This window comes from Lagenorhynchus albirostris, chromosome 5 (assembly GCF_949774975.1).
Source record: "Lagenorhynchus albirostris chromosome 5, mLagAlb1.1, whole genome shotgun sequence".
In the NCBI taxonomy this organism is placed as follows: Eukaryota; Metazoa; Chordata; class Mammalia; order Artiodactyla; family Delphinidae; genus Lagenorhynchus; species Lagenorhynchus albirostris.
In genome coordinates, this window is record NC_083099.1 from 74,427,139 (window position 1) to 74,451,107 (window position 23,969).

General features: G+C 37.4%; 1 protein-coding gene across 2 annotated transcripts in view; it reads left to right on the forward strand.

The window, feature by feature from the left end:
* The first annotated feature begins 4,806 nt into the window (after positions 1-4,806).
* The window catches only part of FYTTD1 (forty-two-three domain containing 1), a 32,415-nt gene continuing 13,252 nt past the window's right edge, over positions 4,807-23,969 (forward strand). For both annotated transcript variants that reach the window (XM_060150420.1, XM_060150421.1), the window contains exons 1-3: positions 4,807-5,007; positions 9,604-9,732; positions 18,543-18,691. In XM_060150420.1, the coding sequence (XP_060006403.1) occupies positions 4,905-5,007; positions 9,604-9,732; positions 18,543-18,691 (381 nt within the window). In that variant the 5' untranslated portion in view covers positions 4,807-4,904. The remainder of the gene's footprint in view (positions 5,008-9,603; positions 9,733-18,542; positions 18,692-23,969) is intronic.

The window sequence follows — 23,969 nt, forward strand, 5'->3', positions numbered from 1 at the left end:
TGTAATTTATTGTATTTACTTATTTTTGGTTGCGATGGGTCTTCATTGCTGCATGCAGGCTTTCTCTAGTTGTGGCAAGCAGGGTCTACTTTTCATTGCGGTGCACAGGCTTCTCTTTGTGGTGGTTTCTCTTGTTGCGGAGCATGGGCTCTAGGTCAGCAGGCTGCAGTAGTTGTGGCACGTGGGCTCAGTAGTTGTGGCACACGGGCTTAGTTGCTCTGCGGCATGTGGGATCTTCCCGGACCAGGGCTTGAACCCATGTCCCCTGCATTAGCAGGTGGATTCTTAACCACTATGCCACCAGCGAAGTCTGAAGATATATTTTTTAAAAGAAACAGTCTTTACATAACTAGGGGGAAATTGTGTGATTTATGTAAATTTGTGTAGCTTTAGAAAATTCCACAATTAGTCATTCAGTGAATTGACCTAGAACCTTTGGTTGACAGGACCCCTGCCCTGCCCAGAGAAGACAAGGCCTAATAAGGAGTGGGCTAGAGGTCCAACCTCTGAGCCCAGGAAGAATTCCCCTTCAAGCTCCCCTGTCTATCCAAGCAGGTTACCTGCTAGTCAGAGAAAACTGAGGGCCAGGGACCTGGAGACTAGTAATGCCTCCAGCTATGCCTGCTATCCTGCGTGTCATGTCCTCGGCTGTAACACTGTACTGTGTAGCACAGTGTCTTGCCCAGAGTAGGGACTCAAACTCTGTTTCAATACATGAATGAATGAATCCTGAGATTAAAAGGCAGAAGACTAGAACAGCTATAAACACTTAAAACAAAAGAAAAGGGCAACATAAAAGAGAAAGAGGAAGCTGTAGCAAGGTGGCAAGAAAAGCTACCACAGCAGAAAACAGTGGCAAAGGGGGTAATGAAAAGAATTGAGCAGAAAATAGAAGAAAAACTGTACTGTACATACAAGTAGCTTAAGGGAGTTAGGTATAATAATAGTAGTCATACCTAATACATACTATAACCACATATAATACAAATTATACCTAGCTCCCTTATTATTCCACTGTAATACAAATTACATCAACATACGAATTCTAAAAATACTCTTCTGAAAAGCATAAGAGCTGATACCAAAATCAGGCACAGACATTACAAGAAAAGGAAATCACACATCAATATCACTCATGAAAAAAGAAACAATATCCTTGACAAAATATTAGCAAACCAAATCCAATAATATATAAAAAGGATAATATACCATGACCAAGTAGGTTTATCCTAGAAATGCAAGGGTGGTTCAACATTTGAAAACCAGCCAGTATAATTTACCATATTAATAAATTTAAAAAGAAAAACCATTTGGTCATCTCAGATGCAGAAAAAGCATTAGATAAAATTCAACATTCACTCATAACTAAAACTCTCAGCAAACCAGTAGAAGGGAACTTCCTCAACCTGATAAAGGGCATCAACAAAAAAATCTAACATCATACTTAATGGTGAAAGACTGAATGCTTTCCCCCTGGGGTTGGGAACTAGTCAAAGATGTCCACTTTCACCATTCCTGTTTAACATGGTACTGGAGTCCCCAGTCGGTGTAATAAGGCAAGAAAAATAATACAAGGCATACAGATTTGAAACAATTATGCTGAGTGAAACAATCCAGATACAAAAAAGAGTATATACTGTATGATTCCATTTATATAAAATTCTAAAAAATGCAAATTAATCTATAGTGACAGAAAACATCAGTGGTTGCTTACTTAGGTTGAGGTTGGGGGGAGGAATTACACAGGAGCACAGGAAAACTTTTGGGGATGATAATATTTATTATCCTGATTATGGCGGTATTTTCACAGGTATATATTTCACACCTGTATAAACTGCACACTTTAAGTATGTGTCTTTTATTGTCTGTCATTTATACCTCAATAAAGCTGAAAAAAGGGGGGGACTTAAAAGATATATCAAACTAATCAAGTTAAGGGTTAAATATATGAGTTGTGCTTACCTTTGAAGAGAATATAGATCTCTATGCACACTGTGAAAAGAGAGCTGGAACACGTTAATAGAAAAGTATGGTGTTGTTAAGGTTGCCAGATTTAGCAAATAAAAATATAAGACTCCAGTTAAATTTTACTTTCAGATAAACAACGAATAATTGTTTAGTATAAATACATCCTAAATATTACATGTGGGGCTTCCCTGGTGGCGCAGTGGTTGAGAGTCTGCCTGCCGATGCAGGGGACACGGGTTCGTGCCCCGGTCCGGGAAGATCCCACATGCCGCGGAGCGGCTGGGCCCGTGAGCCATGGCTGCTGAGCCTGCGCATCCGGAGCCTGTGCTCCACAGCGGGAGAGGCCACAACAGTGAGAGGCCCGCATACTGCAAAAAAAAAAAAAAAAATTACATGCGATATTCTGTGGCAAAAAAAAAAAAAAAAAAATTCCTGTTTATCTGAAACCTGGGACAAAACTTATACTAAACAATTGTTCATTGTTTATCTGAAATTCATATTTAACTGGTCCTGTATTTTATCTGGCAATCCTAGATGTTGTCTGATCTACATTGTATGAAATCAAGCCTCCAGAAAGGGCAGCTGCTTGAATTCTACGTTTATTTTGACTTAGACGAAGCTGATGAATTGAAGACAAAGGCTGTCCACTCAGTGTCCAGCACAGTACCTTATTCACAGTACACGCTCAGAAAACGTTTTTTGCTTTGCAGGCTATGTGAAGATAGGGACAGCATCCATCTTGCTCACCATTTTATCCCCAGGGCCTATTACAATGCCTGGTGCTCAATGAATATAGGATTAAATGAATAGCTGCCTCTCGTGCCCCGGAAAATTGCAGGGTTGACCTTTTAACTCCAGCCCTGTAGCTGACTGGTCAACTTCTTGGACAAGCCCCAGTTCTGATTTCTTGGCTTTTCTCCCTCTTCACTGTTGCTGTGTGTCTCAGGTTGCTCTTTTGCTTTGTATTGTTTTGTGTGTGGCTGACCTATCCTTAACTCCAGTGCCTCTTGTTTTCTTGTTTTTCCCTTTGGAATCAGGGTGCTCTTAGACTCTGAGACCCTCAGCCCTTGGAGAAATCTGAAAGTCTGAAATACAGCAGCTAGGATTGTTTCATGAAACCTTGGAGCATGTTCCCTCTAGAGCTAAAGAGATTTGGTATGGGGCTTCAGTTTTGGGGAGAAGACCAGGATAAAAGGGAATTTTTATAAATTGATGTGGGAAGGATTTTGCACATTTGGGATTTTTATTATCTGTCCTATACTGCCTGAAGTATAAAATGTATCCAAACTCTAAATGCATTAATTTTCTTCCATAAAATTAAGAACTTAATCCAATGTTCCTCCCTGTAGTTTGCTCCTTCAAATAAGTAGAGATTGCAGAAGTTACTTCTAGTGAGAGAAGGATAGTATGTAGAGAAATGTCTTGTGCTTAGAAGATTTTAGAACTGTAAGGAATCTTAGAAATAATTAAGTGTAATGTATATTTAGTATAACTACTTCTTGTTTTGAAAATGATTATGAGGCCCAGACACTCTCCCAAGTTCACAAGGTGAATGACTGAAGTGAGTGAAACCACTCACTCAATAAAACCTAGGTCTCTCTTGTACTTCTCTACAATCCAGTTCCCTCGTTCTTAGCAGTTGGGAAAGGGGTGGCAGCTGCAGAGTGGAACAGTAATAAAATCAAGCACTTTGTGCTAAGAGCATGCATGATACTCTCCTTGACATGCTGAATATTGTTCATGGGTCTTTTTGAGTCCAAAACTTCCTCCACCATTTAAGTTTCTTGCATCCCTTCATAGGTGCCTCTTCAGCTGATTCACTCTTCTCATATGGTTGTATTTTTGTCTTGGGGAAAAAAATAAAGTATAGGCTATTGTGGGTTTGAGATACTTTAGGTCACTAGTTCGTTTCTATGCAAAGAGAAATTTTAGGAAGTGCAAAGGGGGAAGGTGGCAGAGATTTCTAAATGAACAGAATACCTGCCCCTAATTTTTTCTTAGATGCAAATGTCTTAGTTTAAGCTGCTATGAGGATAATATAACCTAAATGCTTCCACACAAGCGCAGTTATCTGGAGCAGAAGGAGGTCAGAAAGAGAGAATATCAGGTTTTGTTAACAGGAAAAAAAAGTTACTATGCAGGAATTCATCAAATATTAATAAGTTTTCCCATAGGGATGATTAGAAAGAAAATGAATCCCCTTATCAATTCCCAACGCAAGTGAATTAGAGAAAAATGCAGCCAAATAAGCAGAGGTACTTACCGCTCTCCCGAGGGAAGGTGATGTCTTAATAAGGTACCGTGCAAAATGTTTTGAGAGCGCCGGCTGAGAAGTGGTACAGATACGGGAAACGTTAACATTTACTTTTATTAGTATGCTGACGCAAGAAGTATCAGTGCAGCCTCTGCTTTGCGTCCGGACGTGTCGCTCCGCGTGCTGGCGATGAAGAGGGGAGCTGGGGCGCAGATTCTGCAGTCCACGCTCGCAGCCTCTGCGGCTGCGCTGCAGTGGGGTGTGAAATGTTCGTGTGTACCAAAGCTTAGGGGGCCTTTCTGGAGCAGGAGGGACTCGAAGGGCACGGAGGAACATGATCTCATTTAAGGCATGTGATTCTGAGGTGTTCAGGGTCCAGCATAATTTGGGCGGAAAGGCTAACTGCTAAAACAGCGGCCCCTCGAGAGCGGCCAGAGCAGCGGGTGCAATGTTTCCTCCGGTCCGGCAAGAGGCGCTAGGGGCGAGTCCGGGGCCTGGGGCCACTCTCGCCAGCCGCTCGTCTCTTGGTTCCTCCCCCAGCCCTCCGCCGCGGGTGGGAGAGGACGCAGCCAGCACGCGTGCGTGCTCCGTTGGTGCGGCTAGTCTGCGTGCGTGAGTGGGAGGTGGCAGGCCTCAGCCCCTGGCCTTCTTCGCTGACTGTTCCAGCGCGACGTTTCCAGCTATGAACCGGTTTGGTACCCGGTTAATGGGAGCCACCGCGACACCGCAGCCGCCGCCGAAAGCCCGCAGCAATGAAAACCTGGACAAAATTGATATGTCTTTGGGTGAGGAGCCGAGTCGCACCGAGTTGGAGTGGGAGGAGGTGTGGGTGGAACCAAGTACCGCGGTTTGTGGGGGAAGGGGCGGTTGGCCGCAGTTGTCGATGGAGTTTTCTTACGGGTGGGCGGAACCAAGTGGGGGCCGGTGGGGACGGGGGGAGCGCTTTCTGGAGTCAGGATCGAGCCCGAGGGCCTCGGGCGTCTCCTCGGCGGGGCTGTGTCTGAGGGGACGGGGGGCGCTTCGGGCCGGGAGGTTGGGAAGGCAGAGGAGTGCGGATCCTGTTTCCGCCCCCCCCCAAAGGGTAGCCACTGCTCGCGGGTGACCCCGGCTCTTTGTGAGGAAAACTCCGCGGGTTTCACCTCAGGCTTGTGCGCGGTGGGCGTTATCGTGGGGCGAGGGCGAGGGTCGGACGGAGCCGTCCTTTCTGAGGAAGCTCTTTGAGAGCCCGGCGGGTTCGGTTAAATCCGTGGTTCCCGAGAAGGGCTGGTTGGGCGTTTTATGCGCCCGGGCCTGCGCCTGGCGCCGCACAGAAGCGTCAAGACGCCCCGAGAGTTGGCCGTTTCTGACGGGCTCCAGACGGCCGGGCCACCGCGGGGCCGGGGCGCTTGACAGAAAGAAAAGATAGTTAGGAAGGACTTCGTGGGATGGTGGTGTATTAGGCGGTGCCTAGAAAAGCACAGTCTCCTCATCGAGTCCTTCAAGCTAGCAAATTAGAAAAAAACGAAGCGAAAACCGAAGGAGGGTTTGATGGGAAGCCAAGTAAAGCATAGGATCTAAAAGAGTGGGGTGGTTTGGTGACGATTAGGTAAAAAGCAGGGAGATTGGCGATTCAATTAAAAATTCAGACCTAACACCACTGAGGGACTAGTCTCTGTTTGGCTTGGTTGGTTTAAAAGTAATTCCGTTTTTGTCGGGATTCAGGTTTTGGTATTAAATGTGGTTAGTTCTGCCTCAGGCCTACAATTTTTCGGATATTTGAAAAGTACCCGACTAGGGGATACAGAGGTGTAACTTTTCCGAGGACGATATTTTTCTTTTTTGTTGTGGTTTTTCTGCAAAGTTCGTAGTCAAAAGTCAAGACCTCTTGGTTTCTGTGTTTGTCTTAAGTTAGAACCCAAGATGTGAATTAAGCAAATCATCAGAAATCATAGGTTTGGCCTCAAGTCTTGCCTACTACTGCTAGTCAGTAGTGACCTCTAAAGAAATGAGAAATGAGAAATCTTTTGAATTAAAGCCAAGAAAAAATATAATAATGAATATTTATTGAGTGCTTACTACTTGCCAAGCACTGGACTAAGCATTTTATATGTGTTAAATTATCCCGATAACGACCCTATGAGGTACTTACTCCTAATGATAATGAGCATGCATGGAATCCTGAATCCCAGACTGTCTCAGTTCAAATCCTGCTTCAGACACTTATTAGCCATTTGATCTTGGGCAAATTGCTTCTCAGTGCCTCATCTGTAAAAAGGTGAGATATTACCTCAGAGGGTTGCTGTAAGTATTAAATAAGTCAATAAGCAAATGTAAACTGCTCAGAACAGTACCCGGTACACAGTAAGCACCATATTTACATATATACACACACAGACTGTATAAGCTGTTGTTGTTATTCCCATTTTACAAAACCTGAGGCATAGAGAAATTAAGTAACTTGCCCACAGTCATACAGCAAGTAAGTGATGGAGTCAGGATTTCAGTCTGGTTCTAGAGCACCAAGCTCTATATGTAGGAAGTGTTAACCATGTAGTGTCATAAGCATTACATTTCTTAAGTTTCTAAGATTTTGTATGTATTTTGTTCAGTGATTAGGATGTTCAAATGAAGAAAACTGAGGGATAATTCTCTTTGAAGATAGAAGTGAAGTGCAGTGGATAGCTAAAAGAGATTGGTCTCTCTTCTCCCTTAAGAACATACAGCATTCTGTCAGGTGCCCTTTTTTTTTTAGGTGCTTTGTTTTGTTTTAGTGAGAATTTTACAGAGATGTGATGAAGAGAGAGGTATTTTAAGCAATTATTATGCTTTGTGAATATCCCATTTTATCCAGTGTGCATAGGTTTTAGAATCTAATTTTTTGTTTTGTTTTTAATTGTGACTCTATCAGGTTTATGTGAATATTCATATGGAATTATCTACCAAGGTTACCAATAGCTGGCCTCATTGTGGCTCAATTTCTTAATTTAAAAAAAAGAAATTTCTTTCTTTCTTTCTTTGGCTGTGCCAGGTCTTAGTTGTGGCACACGGGGTCTTCGTTGCTGTGTGCCAGATCTTTAGTTGCAGCATGCGGGGATCCTTTAGTTGCGGCATGCGGGCTCTTAGTTGCGGCGTGAGGGATCTAGTTCCCTGACCAAGGATGGAGCCTGGGTTCCCTGCCTTGGGAACACAGAGTCTTAACCGCTGGACCACCAGGGAAGTCCCTCAGTATCTTAGTTTGAAAATGGGTATTATAATAGTTATTTCATAGAATTATTGTGAGAATTGAATGAATACATGTTTTCAGAACAATCCTATTAGTACTCAGTTACTACTATTACTGTTATTGTTATCACGTGTATACCCCTAGTTTTTTATAAAAGTAGCTCATAGTGGATTTTTTTTTTTATTTCTGATGCCTACCTACCCTGTCTACTCCTTGATTAGGAGAAAGCCATTATCTTCTTTTAGATTGGAAGAATCCTCTCTGTCATGGTAGCTCCTTTTAACTTGAGGATTTAGATAATAAAATGTTTAAATAGAAAACATAATATTATGTTTGATATGCTTTTCTACTTTTAATTTTTAGTTATGTTTATACTCTGTAATGCTCTGTTTTTAAATCAGCCTGGTTAGTCAAAATTATACTCTGCCTTTTTTTATTTTGTGGTTCCCCAGACCAAGTTCATTTTTGGGGGGTACTCTAATGGCTCTGAGATCTCAGACTTCTGGTGAAGAATAAGTAGCACCCTGTTAGAGGAAAGTAGTGTTTTGAAAGTGGTGTCTAACTATTCCCTTTCTGCTTACTGAGAATTTAACATGTTCATGGCTCTGATATTTGTGAAATCTTTGTATTTTGTAAAAAACTGTTCTTGAGTGTCTTTGATGAAGTTTTTGGTAGCTGAATGATGGATCTCAAGATAACAAACTACTTTGAAGGGATTTGAATTATTTTCTATGAATATTTAAATGTAGTTTAGAGTCTTAAAGATTAGAGATTGGTGCACCTCAACGAAGAGTAGCCCCCACTTGCAGCAACTAGAAAAAGCCCACAAGCAGCAACGAAGACCCACTGCAGACATAAATAAATAAATAAATAAATTTTTTAAAAGATTAGAGATTAGTGAGGTAGAGTAGTAATATATAAGAAAGGATCCCTGTAATCTATATTTCCTTCTTTGACTTCAGAAAAGACTAGTTATATTGATATAGTTGTTAGATTATTTGTATTTAGAGTAGTTTGGAAAAAAAAACAACTGAGGTTAGTTTTGTTAATTTTATTAAGAAGTTGTTCAATTTATTTGGTTTACTGTATTTTCAGTCAGCAAAATTAATATTGGAGTTGGAACTTTGGAGAAAGTGTTTGGATATTCTTAAATGAGTATTTTTTGTCTTCTAGTAATCTCCTTTAAACAGATGTAAATAGGGATCTGGAGTACATTTAGTTTTCTGATCTTGACATTGTTCTGTTGTGGTATTAGAGCAATGTGATGTTTGTGAATTACCTTGGGACAGTCTGGAAGTGTTTTGGGAAATAATAAGACTTAGAACAGTGTAGAGGGAATTCCCTGGTGGTCCAGTGGTTAGGACTCCACGCTTCCACTGCAGAGGGCATGGGTTTGATCCCTGGTCATCGGGGAACTAAGATCCTACAATCCTGTGTGCCGTGCAGCACGGCCAAAAAAAGGGAGAGAGAGAGAGAGAGAACAGTGTAGAAAGAAAATTAAGGTAACCCTGAATTGCTTTGCTAAATGAGCAAAGAACCAACAGTATTTTCTTTTTGTACTATACCTTTATTATGGTACTTGTTTAATTTTTTGTTTACTATTTACATGACTGTTTCCATCATTAATTTTAAACTTACTGAGAATAGGGATCATATTTTACTTTTGTTTGTTTCTGTTACAGCACAGCCTACCACATATATTCACTGCACATAGTATATACTCAATAAATATTTGCTGAATTTAGGTGAACTTAGAAATTTAGTCTTTGAATGATTTATTTTTTGACTGCCAATGGTTTTATTGAAAGGTGGTCATCTTTAAAAACTGGAGACTTCTGTGATTATGGAAAGTAAGTATGAGTAATTTTTGTAAACAGGTTTTTGCTCATTTATATTTATTAGGGAAAGAAATACTATGAATAACAGAAATCTTCATTAGTTGGTAGCTCTGCTTTGGGCTATTGACTTCAACTTTTCCTACAAAACCATTGTTCATTGCTCCAAATATATTGGCTGATTTGAGCTTTTATGTTCATATCATTATTATCCACTTATCAAAGTGCTTTCAAAGTAGAAAAGAAGTTAGGGACATAGGAAATCTTATCAACTAGAAAATGAGACTGAGTAATTGAGTCATTACGTTAAAATGAAGGTAATCATCACATTTCGTCTATCACAGATGATATCATCAAATTGAATCGAAAGGAAGGAAAGAAACAGAATTTCCCAAGACTAAATAGAAGACTCCAGCAAAGTGGTGCCCGGCAATTCAGGATGAGAGTAAGATGGGGAATTCAACAGAACTCTGGTAAGTTTTGCAAGTAAGCTTTAATAAAGAGCCGTTATTTGTGGGTTCATAGTATACTACCTTTGATACATACTTAAAGCGTGGAGGAAGTATATCAGTACCCTTTGTGATGTGTATTTTTCCTTCTCTCAGAGTTTTGTTTAATCTTACAATCTGGTAAAAATTCAGGTTTCCTTAAATAGGTGATAACACTATTTCTTAAAAACATTAAGTCATTTTAAAGTAACCTCAGTATATAAAGTCTTTATTATATTTAGGACTATAATAAAGGATCTTACATATCATGAAGTCTTAATCTCCTTCACAGTTAGAGTTTTGTCTGATGGATGACTATGTAACTCCAGCTTAAATATATTCAGTAAAAGAGCATACCACCTCACAACATAACTTATTCCATTATTGGAGACAGCACTGTTTACTAGAAAATTCTCTTAATTTGAATTAAATCATGCCTTCCTGTTAATTCTATAGAGTTATAGGAAGCAGGTTTCTGTATGAAAACCTTTTATAAATATGTGGAGACTACTATTCTGCATAGAAAATGACCTCTAGATTATTTATCTTATCATCCAGGACCTTTAGGATTTGTTAAATCCTCCAGAGGTAACACAGAATCGAATGGTTTAGATATGGTCTAATGATCTTGGAACTCTACATATACAGTTATTTTTGGTAATCTGGAAGGTTATTTATTTATAACATTTTGTTCCAAAATAGACTTAAGGCAGTAACTGAATACTATTAATTATATGTGACTCATTAACTTTTTTAGCAGTTACATCAGCATTTAATTTATTTATTTATTTATTTATTTTTTTGCGGTACGCGGGCCTCTCACTGTTGTGGCCTCTCTTGTTGCGGAGCGCAGGCTCCGGACGTGCAGGCTCAGCGGCCATGGTTTACGGGCCTAGCCGCTCCGCGGCATGTGGGATCTTCCCGGACTGGGGCACGAACCCGTGTCCCCTGCATCAGCAGGTGGACTCTCAACCACTGCGCCACCAGGGAAGCCCACATCAGCATTTTAGAATAAACATTTGTTCAGATTTTTTAAACTCTAGATCTTTTTTACACATGTGAAAAAATGTTTGATAAACTAATTCCTAAGTTGATTTTTATCCTATATGTTAAAAACCATAGAAAATAATCTCCAATAGGTTGAACATAATTAATCCTATGTTTAACAGCTAATATACCAACATATCCTTAACATATGCCTGTAACTAAGATTAGACCCTGCAGAAGAATTTATTCTTCCCTAGTAATTCCTGGGATAGCTGAACCCAAGTAAGTAAATCTTGTAATAGGTATTTAGCTATAGAAAATTAATATTTAATTCCAGTGATTTATATTTAAAGGTTTCTTATAAATGTTACTCAACATACCATATTTTATATATGATTTGTTTTAAAATAATTTCAGAGTTCATAGAAGCCAGAAATATATTTATTTATGCTAATCGTTTGTTAAATACCTGATAAATGCTCTGAACTGACCAGGTTGTCAGGGTATGTAAAGATGCACTCTTTTATTTCAAGGAATTTCTAGTAACAGAGATAAGGTAGAAAACATAGAGTTAAGACATATCATAAGAGAAATTCTGATTGTACTACAGGATTTTAGATAGGGATTTTGTCCTAAGAAAATTAGTGGTGATTTAATGGATAAGGTGAAATAGGATCTGATTCATGAAGGATCAGAAAAGCTTTCCTTTTACAGGGGTTATAATCTGAGCCTTGAGTTAAAGGATACCCAGTGGCAGCTTAGGATTTTCTAAGATTGAAATTGCGCTTGTATGTTCTCCACTTACATGTGTCAGGGCCTAAAATAGAACAGCTGCTGCTGTCACTGAATGTTCAGAGAGGTATGGGATTTTCTTAAGCTCTAATTGGTTTGTAAAAGTTAAGATTTCCACGTTATAATGTCAGTGAGGATGTTAGCTTGAGGTAAGGGAATAAGTAGCACAGAGAGCCCTTAGCAAATACTCAACATTTATTTATTTATTTATTTTAAAATTATTTATTTATTTATTTGGCTGCACCGGTTCTTAGTTGCGGCCCGCGGGATCTTCTTTGCCGTGTGCAGGATCTTTAGTTGTGGCATGCGGGCTTGTACTTGTGGCATGCGAGATCTAGTTTCCCTGACCAGGAGTCGAATCCGGGCCCCCTGCATTGGGAGTGTAGAACTTTAACTGCTGGACCACCAGAGGAGTCCCTCAATAATTTATTTTTGACGGCTGAACAGACAAGTGAATAAAGTCTTCCTAATTCTGTACCTGAAATATAATTTAGTCATTCAATACATACTTGTACAAACAACCTAAATGTCTTTCAGGGATGGAATACTATACAACAGCAGTTCTCAAAGTCCAGAGATCCTGGGGAATCCCCAAGACTCAAGGGGTTCACATGGTCAAAACTATTTCTATAATACTAAGACATTGTGTTTTCAGTCTTATTCTCTCATAAATGTACAGTGGACTTTCCAAAGTCTACATGACATGTGATAAATAAAACATATTGGAAGCAGAAGCAGAAATGCGAATCTAGCTATCTCCTATTAAGCCACACACTAAAGAGATTTGCAAAAATGCAAATCAATGCTACTCTTCCTATTAGATATTTTTGTTTGTATAGGAATACAGTAATTATTTTTCATTAAAAATGTTATTTGCCCTACATGTTGTGAGTTTATTGTTGTTTTAATAAAATAACAAATAGTTTTTAAATGTCTTAGTTTTCATTTGTAGTGTGGTAAATAGCAGTAAACATAAACCCTATATATCAGAAATACCAGAAACAAAAACTCTTTAGGGTCCTCAATAATTTTTAAGAGTATAAAGAGGTCCTGAGACCAAAAAGTTTGAGGATGCTATTTCTTTTAGAGGTAGAGGAGACAGAGAAATAGTTGTATGCTTCTTTAAAAGGAGCCAGTAATATGATTGCATACACTCTGTGATATGATATTTCCCAGAAAATCCCTCAAACCTTCGTGTAAGTGATCAGACTACAGAAATTATTTAGGCAGCTTGATGTGTGTGTGAAAGAAATTCATGAAGGGATTGGGCTAACGATTCAAAGGAAAGATGAAAATTCATGTGTCTAGTTTTAGTTGTTCTCAACATTGGTTGCATCTGTGGAGCTTTATAAATTAGACTGATGCTCTGGCTGCACTCCATTGCTACTGAACCAGAATCTGCAGAAGTAGGGCCTGGGTTTGTTTGTTTGTTTTTTCTTTTAAGCTCCATATGTCCTTCTCATACATGGCTAGTAGTGTTAAACTGCTGCTCTGGTGGAGCTGAAAATGTGAAAGGACCTTCATAGAGGTAGTAGTTGAAGTAATGAGAATGAAGGTACTCTAGAAAGACGAGAACTTTCTAAAGGGGCTGATTGGATGAAAACCAAGAAAAGACTATTGCATGAAACATGACAGTGACAGCGTGAAAAATACAACCATTGCTAAAACTGAGATAGAGCTAGTGAAGTTTGTTCAAAGATAGAAAAGGAGGAAGGAGGAAGGGATGATCTAGGCTTGTTAGAAGGTAGAGGATAAGAAGCCACTGGAAGGAAAGAAAGAAAAGATGGTAGAACAGGGCTTCCCTGGTGGCGCAGTGGTTGAGAGTCTGCCTGCCGATGCAGGGGACATGGGTTCGTGCCCCGGTGCAGGAAGATCCCACATGCCGCGGAGTGGCTGGGCCCGTGAGCCATAGCCGCTGAGCCTGCGCGTCCGGAGCCTGTGCTCCGCGATGGGAGAGACCACAACAGTGAGAGGCCCGCGTACCGCAAAAAAAAAAAAAAAAGATGGTAGAACGGGTGATGAGTATGGGAACAATAACAGTCAGAAATAGAAGGCACCCAGGAATAGAATTCTATCCCATACTTGTCTCCTTTTATTCTTGTTTTTTTTTTTAAATTTTATTGAAGTATAGTTGATTTACAAGGCTGTGTTAATTGCTTCTGTACAGCAAAGTGACTCAGTTATAGATGGATAAATTCTTTTTCATATTCTTTCCATTATGGTTTATTATAGGATATTGAATATAGTTCCCTGTGCCATACAGTAGGACCTTGTTGTTTATCCATCCTATATATATACTAGTTTGTATCTGCTAATCCCAAACTCCCAATCCTTCCCTCTCCCTCCCCTTTTATTCTTGTTAATGAGATTTTCTCATGAGTCTTTTTCGTCTACGCCTCAAACTTTGGTATAATAATGGACTCCTCCTCTCTTTAAACTTTCTCTTTGTTCTACTAATTCATTCATTCTTTTGGAATACGTTCAAATTTCTTTGCTCCTTTCCCAGTCCCTTATCATGTTGTGTTTGAGTGTTGCGATAGCATCTGAAATGGTTTCACTGCCTTCTCTCTCTTTCTTCCATTCAGTATAACATACCGCTTCTAGACTGTTATAATCTGATCATGAATTCAGCGAGCCCCCCCTCAGTTCCCTTTCAAGTATAGTCTTTTTTTTTTCATCTTTATTGGCATATAATTGGTTTACAATGGTGTGTTAGTTTCTGCTTTATAACAAAGTGAATCAGCTATGCATATACATATATCCCCATATCTCTTCCCTCTTGCATCTCCCTCCCTCACACACTCCCTATCCCACCCCTCTAGGTGGTCACAAAGCACCAAGCTGATCCTCCTGTGCTATGCGGCTGCTTCCCACTAGCTATCGGTTTTACATTTGGTAGTGTATATATGTCCATGCCACTCTCTCACTTTGTCCCAGCTTAACCTTCCCCCTCCCCGTGACCTCAAGTCCATTCTCTAGTAGGTCTGCTTCTTTATTCCCATCCTGCCCCTAGGTTCTTCATGACCATTTTTTTTAGATTCCATATATATGTGTTAGCATACAGTATTTGTTTTCTTCTTTCTGACTTACTTCACTCTGTATGACAGACTCTAGGTCCATCCACCTCACTACAAATAACTCAGTTTCTTTTTATGGCTGAGTAATATTCCATTGTATATATGTGCCATATCTTCTTTATCCATTCATCTGTCGATGGACATTTAGGTTTCTTCTATGTCCTGGCTATTGTAAATAGAGCTGCAGTGAACATTTTGGTACATGACTCTTTTCGAATTATGGTTTTCTCAGAGTATATGCCCAGTAGTGGGATTGCTGGATCGTATGGTAGTTCTATTTTTAGTTTTTTAAGGAACTTTCATACTGTTCTCCATAGTGGCTGTATCAATTTACATTCCCACCAACAGTGCAAGAGGGTTCCCTTTTCTCCACACCCTCTCCAGCATTTACTGTTTGTAGATTTTTTGATGATGGCGATTCTGACTGGTGTGAGGTGATACCTCATTGTAGTTTTCCATTCACTTCTTATCCTTTTCTCTAGACTGTCTCTCAAATCACTGTGGTTGCCCATGTCTTTGTACTTGTCACTTTATGCCTCTCTCCCTATTCACATCTTGCCTGTTTTGTAATACCTAGCTCAGAGCCTGCTTTTTCTGTCATAGCTGTGTTTTTCTCTTTGGAAATGTACCATAGATTATATTCTACCTTTTATTATTCTTTAATTTTTATATATAACAGTTTGGAAAATGCTCAATTTTTCGAGCCACAGACTTGCACTTAGATCGTGGCTCTGCCATTTTCTGACTGTGCCCTCTGGGTAGTCACTGTTCTTCGCCTCACTTTGCTCACTTGCAAAATTGAGATGTTAGCGTCAATTTCATCAAGTGCTCATTTAAATTAAGGTACTCAGAACAGTGCCCAGCACAGTGGTAGCTGCTTCATTATTTAATACAAATAAAAATAGCAAGTAGTTGTAGATTTAATTTGAATATACAGGTTTCCCCAACATGCTTAATCTTTGTTTGGTTGCAATTCTAGAAGGGAATCACACATAGAACAGCAATAATTTGATCCTAATATTTAAAAAAATTGTATCTTTATTGCTTTTTTGCTGATTATAAAAGTAATAAAATCAGCACCTTTAGTACTGAGGCAGAGCACCCAAAAAGGGAACAAATCTACAAGAACTCCTTACCACACTGAGTTGCCGTGCTGGTGGAATTCACTGGGAAGTGATCTATAGGGGTGATGCAGCTTTAATTCACTGGAGGATGAGCAGGGCCAGAATTAGAGTGATGCCTAGGACTAGATCTAGATAGATACCGAGGGCCTAATATTTAAGGTGTCACTCATTCTCAGATTTTATGCCCTAGGCGCCTCTCTTGCCTCACCATAGTCTCAGCTTTCAGGGGAGGGCTAATGAGTACCACTGGGTGTCCTATGCCACAGGAGCAAGCCTTGAGGTGCACACTGGAACTTAGAAGAGAAGCTCCTTCTTCTTCTAGAGTCCCTCCAGTGCCCTCTGCTGACAAAGCTTAACATCGTGCCAGCTGGTAAGAGATGTTCCAGTAACAGAAGTGGGACAGTAAAGAGTGAATTGAGAGCTGAAAGGCAATAAATTGGTAAATGGTTCAACCATCATAACATAACAGGTTTTTCTAACTGTCTAGTTGAATTCTGGTCTCAAAGTAGGTACACCATAAAAAAGCATTATGGAATTAGATAAATTCGACAGTGACATATACATGATTATGGCTTAAGAGATTCATCACACACAGTCCTGAGAAATCCTACAGTAAACTATTTTAACTTTGTTTAGTTTGACTATGAAACAGGTTGGTAGACCTGTTACCACATTGCAGGTGTATAGTATTATACAGGATTCCATTCTAAAGACATTCCCCCCCAAATTAGAATTAAGATAAGCATGCCCAATATCACAATTGTTACTTAGCATAGTTCTCTGGAATTTCTGGCCATTGCATTAAGAAGTAAAAGAATTTGAGGTATAATTATTGGAAGGAAGAAGGTAGTATCATTTGTGGGTAATATGATTGTCACTCAGAAATCCCAAGAAAATAATTTGAAAGACTATTAGAACTAGTAAGTGAATTCAGTGGAATGGCTGATTAAAAGCTATTAATTAAAACCTCAGTAGCTTTCTGTAATCCCAGGAATGACAATATGAAGATTATTAATAGATAAGGGATCTTTTTTTGTGATTGACAACAAAGGTATAAAATACCTAGTAATAAGCTTAACAAGAAATGTGCAGGACCTATGGGAGGAAAAGCTTGAAACTTTACTGAGCCAATTTAGTGACAGAAGAAGACTTGAATAAGTGGAAAGATGTAACGTGTTCCTGAATATTGTAAAATGTCGATTCTTGATAAATTAATTATAAATTTAAAGTAATTCTTCTATCAAAGCATCAAAGGAAATTAGAACTTGACCCTAGAAAACTGGTTTATGAACATGATAGTTTGTGAGTGGAAGAATACAGATAGTCAGAAAACCCATGGAAAGTGTTCATTATTACTAGTAAACTACCAAATACAAGTTGTTTTTTTTTAATGTCAAACACTAAATGATAAAGATTAAAAAGAATAATATTTAAAGTTGTCAATGATACGGAAAAAGTGGCACCCTTATGTTCCTGGGAATATAAATAAATATAGTTATTCTGGAGGGGATTTTTTTTTTTTTGGAGGGGATTTTTTACAATATGAATCAAAATCCTTTAGAATTTGCTTTACTCTTTGATACAGCATTTTGATCTTTGGAAATTTATATATTGAGGAAATATCATGGATGTGTATAAAAATGTTATCTGTAGTGTTATTGCAATGTTATTTATAATAGTGTAACATTAGAAGTAACTAAAATGATTAGTATGAATATTAAAGACATAGGATTAATATTCACAATACAGTGTTAATGTAGACTACAAAGTAGTATATGGAGTAGTGAAATGTGGTTGCTGGAAGATTGACTCAGTCTATTTTCTGGGCACATGGTACTACAAAATTGTGAATTACCTCATGTGATAGTCTTTTGAGTTGCTTAAAGACAGTTGAAACTAAAAGTGTTAATTTGAGATGTATGTATACAAGTAAAAGACTAGAAAAATATAAAATGTTAGTAGTTGTGTCTAAGTGGTGGGCTAATGGTGGTGGCTTTTATATTCTTATTTGTACTTTATATGTTTTTAAGATTTCTGTACTGAGCACGTTTACTTTTTCATAATTAGAAAATAAGTATTTAAATAGGTAAGATACATAATGGAAAAGCAAAGTCAGTAATATCATATGCCGCAGAGATTAAAATATATATCCATTGGAGTTTACTGCAGACTTTAGCAGAAGCAGTTTGAATATAATAAGACTGAAAACAAAGAAGCCAGATTGCAACATCGTAAGAAAATAGGAGATGAGATAGTGATTCCACTCTGGATCAGTGCCATCCAACAAATAAAATATGAGCCACATATTAATAATATATTTTATTTAACCCAGTACATCTAAAATATCATTCTAACATACGATTAATATAAAATTATTAATGAAATATTATACATTCTTTTGTTACATCTCAATTCAGACTAGTCATATTTCAAGTACTCAATAACCACATGTGGTTAGTGGCTACCATGCTGCACAGGGAAAGTTGAGACTGTTCTGTTTGTTGAGAAAGTAATGCCAAAGAGAGGATAGCTGGGGGGAAATGTGAGAATCCTCTAGTCCTTTGCAGTCCATTACAGCAGCAGAACCCTTTCCAATAGCTTATTGCCTCTTTAAAAGTGAAATATTTTATGTAATTTTAAAGAAGTTATATAAATAGTAACATAATAATAATATAAGAAATATTATATGAATAATAATAAATGAAAAAAACTCTCATATCCTCCACCCTACTTAAGAAATAGAATATCCTGTGACCTGTGTGTCACTCAGTTGCAGTCTTAGATTGATTTTTTTTTTTTTCCTCCTCTCCTCCAGGTTTTGGTAAGAATAGTCTGAGCCGTAGAGGAAGAGTGATGCCTGGAAAGAGACGTCCTTATGGAGTTATCACTGGCCTTGCAGCTAGGAAAGCAACTGGAATTCGAAAAGGAATTAGTCCTATGAATCGACCACCTCTAAGTGACAAGGTAGGATGATGGCTAATCCTGAGTCAGAAACTCTTTTCCTTACAAATGAGTCTGTATTCAAAACAGAAACAGACTCAACAGACATAGAAAACAAACTTACAGTTACCAAAGGGGATGGGGAGGGGGGAGGGATAAATTAGGAGTATGGGATTGACAGATACAAATTACTATACGTAAAATAGATAAGCAACAAGGATTTACTGTATTATCACAGGGAACTATATTCAGCATCTTATAATAACCTATAATGGAAAATAATCTGAAATATATATATATTTATGACTGAATCACTTTGCTCTACACCTGAAACGAACACAATATGTAAATCAACCATACTTCAATTTAAAAAAGAGAAAGAAACCCTTTTCCTTTATTCGTACTAATATTTCTGTGAATGAGCTTGAGAGAGCATTTTATTTGAATATTTTGGGTTTTTTTAATATAGTACTTTGGGGCTTATATAAAAAATTCAATAATTAAATAATAATTATTGTCATTCATGAAGAATACCTAAATTTCCACATTCTCAAATATAAGTTTTTTTAGAGGTTCTTGCCTTTCCCTGTGTGTGTGTGTGTGAAGTTTTTAACGGGATAGTGTGTGTCTGCAGTTTTTAACAGGTTATTGACGTATAATTTTATACTATAAAATTCATTTGTTTTAAGTGTACAATTCAGTGAATTTTAGAAAATTTATAGAGTTGAACAATCATCACAATAATTAATTTTAGAACATTTCTATCACTCTAAAAAGAAATCTCAAGTCCATTCACAGTCATACCCTGTGATATGCCCCAGGCAACCACTAATCTACTTGCTGTAGATATTTTATAAATTTGCCTTTCTGGCATATTTCATATACAGGCATACCTTGTTTTATTGTACTTCACTTTATTGTGCTTCACAGATACTGCGTCTTTTTACAAATTGAAGATTTTTGGCAACCCTGCACTGAGCAAGTCTGTTGGTGCCGTTGTTCCAACAGCATTTGCTCACTTTGTGTCTCTGTGTCACATTTTGGTAATTCTCGCAATATTTCAAACTCTTTCATCATTATATTTGTTATGGTGATCAGTGATCTTTGATGGTACTATTGCAAAAAGATCACAACTCGCTGAAGTCTGAGATGATGCGTAGCATTTTTAGCAATAAAGCATTTTTAGATTAAGGTATGTACGTTGTTTTTTTAGGCATAATGCTGTGGCACACTTAATAGACTACAGTATAGCATAAATATAAATTTTTATATATAGTGGGAAACCAAAAATTCATGTGACTCACTTTATTGTGATATTTGCTTTATTGCAGTGGTCTGGAACCAAATCCCCAGTAACTCCGAGGTATGCCTGTAAATGGAATCATACAATAGTATGTAGGCTGGCATTTAGCCATAATACTTTTGAGGTTCATCATGTTGTAGCATGTCTCAGTACTTCATCTCTTTTTATTAGTGAATAATATTTCATTGTATGAATATTTTGTTTACCCATTCACCAGTTGATGGACAACATTTTGGTTTTTTCCACTTTTTTGGGTATTGTGAATATGTTGCTGTGAACATTGCCTGTAAGTCTGTATGGACACAGGTTTTCATTTCTCTTGGGTGGATACCTATCTCCCCTAGTTGATACTTTTAATTAGAGTTACAATTATTTACCCACCATAAATTAACTACTTTTCAAATCTTAACTGAATTTTTAATTACATCTCAATGAGTAATTTTTGAATTGGCTGTATAAAGCATTACTTAAAATAGTTTCACAAATGGTTTTTCTTTAACTTCTTATGTTTAGTAAGTCTGAGCCACCAAGGAATTTAATGTTCCACCCTGCTGTTTTTTAACCCCTTTTGTTTCTCTGATTATGAAAGTAATACATATTTTAATACAAAAATTCAGGACATTCATTTCTTAAATTGTCTTAAGTATCTGTATTCTGGTTAACCACAACTGTCTTCACCCCTTAACTTTTCAATTCTGCTATCACCAGCAGCTGTTCTCTAAAACTTTATTACAGAACTTGCTCCAGTAAAAATTTTAAGTTACCACATGTGGTAGTCTTTTGAGTTGTTTAAAAATAGTGAAAATTGAAAGAGAATGTGCTGAATTGTGAGATCCTTTTATTTAAAGTTTTGAATGATTTTGGAAAAGGTATGGTTTGAAATTTGCTGTTTCTTAAGAACCTTTCTCTCAACCTGAATACAGATTAATGTCTCAACAGAATCGACTGTGGTACTTGTGAAGCAGATCATTTTCTAGCAGTTTAGAAAATTTTTTTTTACATATAAGTAACTTAAACCATCCTCTTCTAGTCATTAAACAAATTACCTAAGTAAGTTAATTGTCCTTGAATTGCTGCATATACTTAGAAATTTTATACCATAAAAAAAGTCCTGACCACAATTAGACTTTTTGTTACTTTTTCTCTTCCTTTCCACAGTTTATATGAATTAGTGAGATTTTATTTCAATAAAAATGTACATTTTCTTACCTATGAAGTGAATTACTAAGTGGGAAAGATAGCATACTCATTTACATTACTAGTAATTACTGAGAGAGCAAATGGCTATGCCTGGAGGGGAATGGTTGTCTCTAAGAATGAATTTTCTTTTGTTTAGAGAAAGTCAGCTTAAAATATCTGCCAAGTAAAAGTTTGTAAGGGATTCTTCTACTGGAATATATAACCTTGTCAGTGTCAATACTGTAACTTTTCTGTTTTAGGTTGACAGTTTCCTAAAACTGAGGGTATGTTATATTTTGTAGAACTTTTAACTTGACTAATACTACTAAACCATTTAGTACTTCTGTGAACTTAAAAAATTTTTGTTGTTGCTGCATATATAGCAGTTATCTTCTGCTAATGGGTAGTTTCGATCTTTTGTCTGATTTTGACAGTTTATAAATACCTTATCTTCATACTATGGAATTCTATTCAGCAATAAAAAAGGAATAAATGTTAATGCGCAAGACAGTGTGGGTACATCTCAAAACATCATGCTAAGCAAAAGACACAAACACAAAACACTATGTACTATGATTCTGTTTATTTGAAATTGTGGAAAAGGCTAAACTATAGTGACAGATCAGTCATTGCCTGGGGTTAGAGTCAGGTGGGGGAAGGAAATTGACTGCAAAGGGACACAGGGAAACTTTTAAGGGTAAGGGTACTGTTTTATATCTTGATTATGATGTGGTTCCATGATTACATGTAATTACCCAACTTCATCAAACTGTACACTTAAAATTTTATTGTATGTAAATATTACTTTAATAAAATAGCATTAAAAATAAACTACCTTAATTTTTTTCCTTCAAGGAATAATTTTTATCTCAAAATTCTGTAAGAAAAACTTATCCTTAGATATTTTTTATAAACACTTTTATACACATGTACAAACCTTAGATTCATGGAACACAAATTCCCCATATATTAATGGATTGTTAAAGTTCTTGTCCATGTATTCATCATTTACTTCATGTTGACTGAATACTCAGTATGTCCTAGACGCAAGGGATTCTGCAGTAACCCAATAGAAAATCCCTGTCTTCATGGAGAACTCAAATAAATATTAAATAATTTATCACACAAATAACTATATGATTATAATATGGCAGGTATTTTGAAGGAAAACAACATGTGACAGTAGTATCATAGAAGGAACTTTTACATTTACCTATAAAATGAGCCTTGGTATTTTTATTAAAGACAAAATACAAAGCTCGGAATGGGCCATCATTAGTCTGATTTCATAGCATTTCTTCTGTACTCTTAATATTCTTTATTCCTCCATTTACTTCTTTTCCAAACATTCATGAAAATGAAGACTATCGTAATTTTTGTGGTTTTTAGTCAATCAATATTTATGTGATACTTCTCATATTCTTTTTTTTTTAACTTTTATTGGAGTATAGTTGCATTACAACGTTGTGTTAGTTTCTGCTGTACAGTAAAGTGAATCAGTTACAGGTATACATATCTCCACTGTTTTTTAGATTTCCTTCCCATTTAGGTCACCACAGATCATTGAGTAGAGGTCCCCTGTGCTAAACAGTAGGTTCTCATTAGTTATCTATTTTATACTTAGTGGTGTATTTATGTCAATCCCAATCTCCCAATTTGTCCCATTCCCCCCTTCCCCTCCTTGGTAACCATAAGTTTGTTCTCTACATCTGGACTCTATTTCTGCTTTGCTGATAAGTTCATCTGTACCATTCTTCTAGATTCCACATATAAGGGATATTATACGATGTTTGTTTTTCTTTTTCTGATTCACTTCACTCTGTATGACAGTCTCTGGGTCTACCCATGTCTCTGCAAATGGCACTATTTTGTTCCTTTTTATGGCTGAGTAATATTCTATTGTATATATATACCACATCTTCTTTATCCATTCCTCTGTCAGTGGACATTTACGTTGCTTCCATGTCCTGGCTATTGTAAATAGAGCTGCAGTGAACATTGTGGTACATGACTCTTTTTGAATTATGGTTTTCTCAGGTTATATACCCAGTAGTGGGATTGCTGGGTCGTATGGTAGTTTTATTTTTTGTTTTTTAAGGAATCTCCATACTGTTCTCCATAGTGGCTGTATCAATTTACATTCCCACGAACAGTGCAGGAGGGTTCCCTTTTCTCCACACCTGCTCCAGCATTTATTGTTTGTAGATTTTTTGATGATGGCCATTCTGACTGGTGTGAGGTGATACCTCATTGTAGTTTTGATTTGCATTTCTCTAATAATTTGCGATGTTGAGCATCTTTTCATGTGCTTTTTGGCCATCTGTATGTCTTCTTTGGAGAATGTCTATTTAGATCTTCCCCCCAGTTATTGATTGGGTTATTTTTTTGATATTGAGCTACATGAGCTGTTTGTATATTTTGGAGATTAATCCCTTGTCAGATTCTCAAAATATAAGAGAATCTAGATTAAATAAAAGATATAGTCCATATTGTCAGAGACTTTAGAAAAGGCTTCATGGGAAATATGGAAACCTGAATTAGGCTTTAATGATGGACTGAATTTATATATGTAGAGGGAGAAAAAGTGGACATTTCCTGTGCTTATTTTCTATGACATTGAGTTTTCTTAATTCTTGTTTTTCTACTCAGACTTCTTTGCTATCACAACCTCCCTTTTTCCTTCTCACACATTTGTTTTGGATCTTGGCTCTCTTATCTCTTCACTTGATATCAAAATCATATTTATATAAAAGATTCCCTAATTTACATTTCTAGCTCTCTAGAGGGTTCTTCTCTTGAGCTCCAGAGCCATGTTTCCTC